Source organism: Priapulus caudatus, unplaced genomic scaffold, assembly GCF_000485595.1.
Source record: "Priapulus caudatus unplaced genomic scaffold, Priapulus_caudatus-5.0.1 Scaffold145, whole genome shotgun sequence".
Classification (NCBI taxonomy): domain Eukaryota; kingdom Metazoa; phylum Priapulida; class Priapulimorpha; order Priapulimorphida; family Priapulidae; genus Priapulus; species Priapulus caudatus.
In genome coordinates this window covers 398,252-407,086 of record NW_014577206.1, presented here as the reverse complement: position 1 = coordinate 407,086, position 8,835 = coordinate 398,252, and the positions used below count along the sequence as shown (strand labels likewise).

General features: G+C 41.9%; 1 protein-coding gene across 1 annotated transcript; it reads right to left on the bottom strand.

Annotated features, from left to right (window-relative positions):
• Positions 1-3,200: 3,200 nt before the first annotated feature.
• On the bottom strand, positions 3,201-8,007 carry LOC106806169 (polymerase delta-interacting protein 3-like). Its single transcript, XM_014808030.1, has 8 exons — positions 7,593-8,007; positions 7,224-7,286; positions 6,596-6,733; positions 5,859-6,167; positions 5,463-5,543; positions 5,181-5,276; positions 4,738-4,867; positions 3,201-4,417 (listed from the first exon to the last, which is right to left on the bottom strand). The coding sequence occupies exons 1-8, from the start codon at positions 7,986-7,988 to the stop codon at positions 4,215-4,217; spliced, it is 1,416 nt and encodes a 471-aa protein (XP_014663516.1). The 5' UTR covers positions 7,989-8,007; the 3' UTR covers positions 3,201-4,214.
• Between the last annotated feature and the right edge of the window lie 828 nt (positions 8,008-8,835).

Here is an 8,835-nt window from a genome sequence, read left to right as displayed (position 1 = left end):
ATGGATACGTTTTCTTACAGGCGGATCTCGCATAAAGATGGCAGTCAGGTCTGTGACGACTGTTCTAATATGGGATTGTCGTTAAACGTATATTGAAATCACATGTTAAAGGCTCTAATCTTTTCCGAATCTGACTGAACTATGTTGAACAAATAGAAAATTTCCGTCGATACAAATACATCGATATATGAGATCTGCCTGTATTTATATTATTGTAATACGTCTGTATTAATGTAATTCATTCTTTCCCTCCATCAGGGTTGCATGCAATAGTTGCTAATATTTGTTTGTAAATATCACGGCCTATCAACATGTATAGAGTAAATGTGTCTATACCCTTGTTCATGATAGTAATTAATGTCACTATACATTGTTTAACATAATACAATGTAATAAGAGAGATGGCGGTGGCAGTGTACTTTGTCAGATATTAATCATCTGTATATATTTTAATTTTTTCAGATGTCCTACTATGAAGACATAGTGGTAGAGATGTCGTTTGCTTTACTTCAGTGCCTAAACTCTGAACTTCCGGAGAAAACTGGTGAGATGCTTCATGTATATAGCAGATTGTTCTTGAGCTAATTAACTTACTAATAATAAACAGATTTGCCCTGTTTTAAGCGGGTAATTGTCATTCTATCAGGTAGGAAATTTTGCATGGTATCTTGTATAAATATAGACAATGAGTTTTGTCTTCAAAGGAAACGTGAGTGTATTAGGACACCGTTATCTGCATAATATTGACCGTGTACGAAAACAAAACTTGTTTTATCTTTGTAGCGTTCCTCTGCCTGAGTGCTATGATTGGGTTCTTCCACATGAGCAGGGAGGTAAGTGCTGCTGCTGCTTCGTTCTTAAAGGGGTTTGCCACCTTTTCTAGTCATCTGCATTTATCCCTTGTTTTCCACCCCATCAACCTTCTTCCGTCACTATTTCCTGGTAGTTTCTGTTGTGTTTTTTCAGATGTTTTTTCTTTCAACTGCATCTATCTCTTAGTTCTCACTCTGTCAATCTTCTGTGATCCCGTAATTTATTGTATTTCTGATGTTTTTTCAGTCATATTTGTCTATCTCTTGCTTCTCACTCCATCTTCTTCTGTCATTTCTCCACCCACAGTTAATTGTATTGCTGGTGCTTTTCAGATGCCAGGTATCGTCATGTCTGTTGGCGTGAACCTAAAACCGCACATAAACAAGTCAGATCGGTGTGCCGCCCTCGTCGCGAAGATTGAAGCAAGTCTCCTACAGTTCTGAGCACGCTTGCCTTGACAATTCTAGGTAACATTGTACTATTCTTCTGTCTCTCGCCATTTTGCCAATATAAGCCCGAAACTCGCAACTATACATATCCCTTATTCAACCAGATTGCCGTGTATTCTACAGATTCTGCAGCTGTCCCTGATGCTTCAGGGCATCATGTAATAAGATCGGCGAACATGTAATGTAAGATAACCGATAAGTATCGTCGATTATATTCGCTCGCTGTTACTTCGTACTCTCTCTACTCGTACTAGTTAGTTCGTATACTTCTCTTTGCTTTGCGCACAGTCAGCCTTCGGTGATCAGTAACATGATGTGCCGATAACAGTTGCAATAGTGTAGCGCGCCAGTATGCGCAACCGTGTGTTGTGTGGACAGAATGGGATGGAGACCGGTCCCGTGTCTGTGCAAGTATACATGCAGTACCCATCGTTTCATTCTTGTGCCATTGCCGGTCGGATGTCACTGTACAGGAGTGTTGTTATAGTCGACTGCGCTCTACTCGATCTCGGGCTTTTTATAAAATGACGCGTAACTCGAAGTGCCTCCGTAAATGCTAGTCATGCGAACTGAGAAAGTACGTGTATTTGTGCGTGCGTGTGTGTGTGTGTGTGTGTGCCAAATTATGGATTCAGGTTGTTAGGTTGCTGACGTGCAATATTAAGCAGGACCGTGGCCTGCGTAAATTTCTAGGGGAGGGAGGCAAAATTTCCTGATGCAGCCGAGTGATGATGAGGGAGGAGCGCAGCTCCCAGTCAACTGGCATAGTGCGGTGGGTGTGGGCCAGAGAGGAGGGTTTCACGTACGTCTACATGTATTTTTAGGTGACATTTACATTCACAATTTCATTTTAGTTTTTCGCAAAATCTAGAGGGGGTGCAGCTGCCTCCTCCCCCGGGCTACGGCCCTGCAAAGGGGGGTCGTATAGTCCTGTGCAGGCAGATACGTACGTACCTGTAAACATGTCTGATCTCGTGCACACAGGTGATGTGTGCAATGTAGAACTATGTAATTAGTCATCATGGAATAGACTGAAAACCGTGGGTTTCTACCAACAGAGTAACTAAACAGTGGATGATTGAATTATAAAATTGTTCATCTACACGCTGATATTTAAAATCAGTTTTTTTTAGCCAGAATCTATTAATTTACCTGTACTAGCAAATGTAACTAGCAAGCATACACGTGAGATGGAGTTTGGCTGTCTATTTGCCACAGGTGGACACATTTAAAAAATGTTTTGCAACACGTGTTGCAATGTGTATTTATTTTGACACGTAAACATGGTGAAATTACCCAAAAATCAAATTGACAAGTTTTAGAACTATTTTTGTGAGCAGTATTGTGAGATTTGATTTTTTTATCTGTCATTTTGTTAGTGAATGGATTGTTGTCAGTAGCTATAATGACATAGACGTTAGGTGCAACAAAGTAAGCTTAGGAATTTGTAGTCCTTATAATTATTTATTACCATATTTAATGTAGCAAGTATTTATTGTTTGCATGTCTAAATCAGTTCTACCTATACATGTCTAATGCCTACTTAACATAGAAACCTTTGCCATTTACTCAGGCAAATCCTTGTTAGCGATGTGAATAATTCAAGGTATCCCCCATAGCGTCAAAAACGTTAATCATATCATTGAAAAATTGTTGGTATTTTATTAAGGTTGTTACTTATGTAGAAAAGTATTTAGGGGAGATGTTTTTTAGCTTGAAGGTTTGTTAGTTTGGATGCACGGCAAACTGTAATATAGGAAGAACCGTACTTAAAGGTAGTGAATGAATAATTGAATGAGAGAGCTGTGCCGGATACGTCTTCTCTGTGTGCTCGTGCGCAACCCTGCGAGACAAATATCTTTCCTTGAATGATCGGTGCTTCTCTCATTACTGAAATGAATGTGTAATACCAAACGAAATGCAAATAAACTATTAATGTACAAAAGAAAACGTGCATTCTTATATTTCCTGCTTATTTGTGCGATTCATTCTATCAAATAATATAGACAATACATTGCAGGGTGCGAAATTAACAGGAGTTAAAAATTTGACAGACGTGCAACCGCATGATAAGCACATGCGTTATTGTTAATATCTTTAATTTTGAACCTCAGACTGTGGACTCCCTCATTTTGAGGGTAGGGAGGGTTGGACTCCAAATTTAATTTCGACCACTGACATTGACTTTCATTCAAAAAATTTAATACGATGAATTTACATCTAGTGCCACCAAAAATTCCTAATTGCAAGTAGCAAAATAAAATTACTTTAACAAAAAATGATAGTGTAATGTAAGGCTGGCGGCAGCTTCTACAACAAAATTCTTTTGCATGCACCAAATATATGCTCCATCATAGGTTGAAACTGAATTATTTTTCTTTATGTTTCTGACTGAAATTCAGAAAACGATAATTGCATCTACACGTACTAGATTATGATGTGAATAAAGTATGAAGTGCACTACATGGCAACAAACGACCGAGGGAAATTATTATGTAACAGTTGAACATTACGCTAGAACATTATCATATAAACATTTAACTATGTAGTATGTACGACCTTCTTCCTCTGTACATACACTGATACACATAATCAGACAACAAGTGTTCTTTGATGCATCTCCTGTAATTGGGTTTCAACATAATAAAAGCTGACAATCGTGACTCCCCCGTACAAACCGCAGCGATTGGAAAAAGCTTTATCTCAATCAAGACATTTTACGTGGAAATAACGTCCAGCTTCGAGACATAATGTAGTCGTAGTTGGGTTGACGCTAATCCACACTTTCACACACAAAACACTCACGCACATGCACCTCGACCACGGCACACAGTGCACATCTCATCTTCTTCTCTCACCAACACCAAACCCGTGGCAAGCAGCATCGCCAAGCCAATTTCACATATATTACAGCCGACAAAGCATCGATAATCCGGAACTCCAAACCCCGATTCATATCTTGACTCGGAAGGTGACCGGACGCACTTTGGGCGCCGGCGTCTTCTTGAAGAGCACATCGTGGATGAGACCGACGTCGACGGCGGGCACCGGCTGCTGAGAACCCTTCGCTCTCACAGGCAGAAGCTCGCCTCTGAGGTCAGAGGTCGTCGCGGCAGGCTTGCCCGAGGTTAGGAGTATCACCGACATCGGCTGACCTGCAACGTATCCGCATCGGTTTGACTCCCCGTCCCACGTCCACCACGTAATTTTAATGTTGAGCACGCATTCTCAAGGGGGTCTTCCCCCTCCTCCAAGCCAGAAGGGACACCGGTGAGAATTGCAAGCCAATGCGTTCACATTCGTTTAATTCTGTCGGTTTCTTCTCCCAAATACGATCAACTTAAGTCACCAAATCAGACTGCATTCATGAACAAACTTCCTTAATAAAAATTCCTGAGAGACGACTTTGGAAAGATGACGTTCAAGTTCAAATGCCAATTAAGATCAGGATGACAACAGCAGGCGTGCCACCTACCGTCCAACTCGCGCGAGTCGTATCTACGACAGGCAGCAAGAGCGTCTTCGCGTTTCACGTACACCACCTCTCCCTGGCTCGGTCTCAACAGCCGAGTCGTTCTCAGCGCACCAACAGCACCAAACAACTCCTAAAGGAGAGAGAACACACCGCAGTCAGACACAGGGAAAATCGTACAGTGCCTGCCATGTGTAATGCAAAAACTGCTGCTATTTGTATGGTATTGTTGTTTTTACCTTTCACAATCAAACTATTCGGTCACACTCCCTATTTTTCAATTTGCAACAATATTTTATGGAATTTCCAACTTTCTTGATGTGTATGTTGGCAATTTTCGTCAGGGTTAAAAAAATTGCTACAGTTATCCAGTACTGCCCCAGTTTCACCCCACACTGGGAACCCTCTCAACAGCCATAATAGTAACTCGACAATAAACTACATACCACAACATCCTCCTCTGTGACATCAGGGTGCAGGTTGGTTACTAGTACCTTGTAGCCTTGAAGTGGGCTGATGATATCTTCCTCCACCACCACCTCCTGAAAAATACAGGAAGACTGTGCAAGCATGAATGCATGTGTATGTGTGTATCAGGGGTTAATAATGACAAACAAATTTGCGTTTATTAACCCCTGGCGTGTATATGTATACATACACGTATAGATACATGAATACACGTATAGATACTAAATTAATTTCGTAGCATGGAGCTGAAAGATTCGTACCTCAACTTCTGGAATTTTTGCACTTGTGATCCTCTTCTTGATTGTAATGGGAAAGTCGTCTTCCTCATTGTAGTTTCTTTTCTGCATGGCATCAAAAGCACCTGCGTTACGGGTGCCGCAAAATTCCTTGCGATACAATTTTAGTGATACAGCAGCTAGTAGCAATATAGTACACACGATCAACTACGGATGCTTTGTAGCGAGGGCCAACATTTTGGTGCATGGTGTCTATACTCTATACCTTGCCATAGCAAAATCAGTTTTACACTACTACTGCAGTAGTAGTTAAGCACCAGCATAGTAACAACAGCCACGCACTAGCACAGTAATAGCAGTTACAAATCACCGTAGCAACAGGAGTTGCGCGCGACCATAGCAACGGCAGTTATACATTACCATGGGAACGTCAGGGGTTCCGCGAACCACGCCCTGCCACGGCTGCTGCGACGCATGCATCGCCTCCGCCCGCATGAGAGACTGCGTCCTCGTCGGCTGCTGTGGCATCGCGTCCGCCCGCATGAGAGACCGCGTCCTCGTCGGCTGCTCTGCCACGGCGCCTGGCCGCACGAGCGACTGCGACCGCATCGGCTGCAGCTCTATCAGGTTGCCTCGCGTGCGCAGTTGCGGTCGCACGGCCGGCCACTTCTGTCGGTCGTCGTTCCTCAACGTGACCGTGAAGCCGTTATCGCCATCCACGGACCTTTCCTATGGCGAGCGCATTTGTGAAAATATCATTAGCACATAAACCATTACAGGGTTTCTTCTGAGGGTGAATTAGACAAAGGAGGTAGTGGCCAGTTTGGGGAAAAAACGTGCATTAGGGATTCAAATACAGAATGTATTGATATACTTATAGGTATATAGATACAGGATATACTTATCAGTAAATACAGGTACATTTTCACAATGGCGATGTTAAATTTGACAAAGGCGGGGCGCCACTGTGCCTCCTATGTATAAGAAACCCTGCATTAAACACGAGCAAGATGTTGTAACTAGATACGATACCCAGGATACAGTCCTGTAACTAAAGTCAGCAGAATGACAATATTTGCGCCACTGGGCGCAAACATGAAGGACTGAAATGGTTTAAACACATTTAGCGGCATGGGATTACACATGCGCATGCCTACCACAATTTCTGTCCCAGGCTGGGTAGTTGTCAACCTCCCAGCTGTCCTCCTCATTAGAATATTGGATGTTCCTCTTCGCAGTGGAAATGCAGGAGTAGGTGTGGGAGAAGGATTGGCGCCAAACAGCTCATTATCCACCTACGGCGAAGACGAGAATCAAATCTACGTTATTTGCATATATTTGGCATGAACCATGGCAGTTAGACTCTAAGAAGAACATTGATTGGCCTCGATGTGAAATTCACTGTGTAATAAAAGTGAATATCTAATAACAGAAATATGTGTGCATACATGATTTTTATGTAATAGGTTTCACAATACAGTCAAAAGCAAATACTACACTAATGCTGTAATTAATCATGACAGTCCAGTTCCTAATCCTATGTATAATCCATGTTACATGTTTATGGTCCTGCAGCTCATACTCATACACACTAGTGACTTACAGAATCAAAATATGTTATATATACTAAGGGGTTCTTTAAAACACGGCAGATTGTAGTATACAGCATGGAAATGAAAATAGGAATCTGGTTAAACTCAGATTGCATTACTATGCATTTTATCACAGACACGAGTAGATGTAAAATAGGCTGGTTATCGAGTCATAATTACAAATGTAACTTACTGTGCGTATGACATGTGGCTGGACACCTGTTGACCAGTTAGGTAAAGTGGAGGAATTGCCAACCTATACACAAATAGAATAGCCACGATTATATGCAATGGGTATTATACAATAATCAATGGTATTTCGATGATAACATTAAACATAGTACATGCTGATGAATTATATATTACTTCTGCCAGTCCATTTCTTTAACTTGGTGTGATTGATATGTTTGTAATGTACATAGATCATGAGGGATTTGCGACCACAATGGATTAGTGTGCACCAGCCAATTTAGCAAGAGTTATTCACATCGTGAATCAATCATACAGACGACACAGCTTAATCACGTAAAATCGATACTACAGCCCTATAATCCGCACGTACGGTAGTGATGATTTGGGATGTTGGTACTGTTGACTGCTTGACTTGCACATTGTGGCGAGCTTGTATCTTTTGCCTGGCGTCGACCACCGCCACCATTCCTTTCTTCGCATTCAGCTTGGCTCTCGCATCTTTTGGTTTGAGTTTCTCGCGAGCATCCACTATTTTAGGCTTAAGCAGTTGCCGAGCGTCAAAGCTTTTAGACTGCAGCTTCTGCCGAGCGTCAAAGCCTACTGTCCGCCCCCGGCCGCCACCTCTTCCCACACCGCCTCCACCTCTTCCCACACCGCCTCCACCTCTTCCCACACTGCCTCCTCCTCTTCCATTCGCCCAGCCTGGTGCAACGATGTGAAGGTTTAGACCAGTTTTCTTTGCTCCCATGTTCCTGGAAAAGTTCATCTTTATGTAGTAATTACGTAAATTAAAGGGATACTAGACTCTAGGATTTTACTGCATACAACTGTACTTACTGTATAACAAATCATCTACACCCACACGTATTTGTTACCAGATACCCAATTTAATTATTATAATTAATTATATATCAACGCTACAAAATTTGAACAGCGCCATTGACACCCGCGACCGTGCTGCGACCCTGAAAAAGTTGCGCATTTGCCAATTTATTTTGCACGTTACAGACCGAGGGCTAATCACAAAGGTGCAATTATATTTATCGCAGTGGCTGGAGGTACGGTAGCCATCGGTCGTTGAAGCCCCTTTTTGGCGTTAGGGTTAGGGTTAGGTTTATGGTTAGGGTTAGGTTTATGGTTAGGTTTAGGGTTAGGGTTCTAGCTCATCTAAACTCTCAAATCGTGAATTTATTTCCCAAGGCGTTATTTCGAAATCTGGCGTCACCGCCGGCATCTTTGTCTCGTTAAGTATGAAAGCGAATGGACTCCCGTACCCGTAGCCTCAAGACATTAAGATACGGCTACCGTACCCGTAGCCACTGCCTATATTTATACCTAAATGCTTTTAACCAACCGATGTTCATTTTAGGACAAATTTATCCATAATATAACTGAAACTATATGTCGTTTATAAGATATTACAATCCTTTTGCTTTTAAATTAATAAATAAGAAACACCCTCGGTCTGTAGACACCAGTAGCCCTTGGTTGAAAAGTCGTTTTGCGCAACTTATCAGATCGTGCGCTTTGAGTAGCTGTAATCAAACTGTAGTCGTTAGTTTTAAAACATTTTTTAATAATATTTCTAATGCAGTAATGGTGATTAAACCATG

Excerpts from the sequence above, each read along its gene's own strand:
- LOC106806169 (XM_014808030.1), bottom strand. The coding sequence starts at position 7,988 with ATGAACTTTTCCAGGAACATGGGAGCAAAGAAAACTGGTCTAAACCTT. Across the intron at positions 5,544-5,858 it reads GAACCCCTGACGTTCCCATG|AAAAGAAACTACAATGAGGA; the intron begins GTAATGTATAAC and ends GATGCCATGCAG. Across the intron at positions 5,277-5,462 it reads CAAAAATTCCAGAAGTTGAG|GAGGTGGTGGTGGAGGAAGA; the intron begins GTACGAATCTTT and ends TGTATTTTTCAG.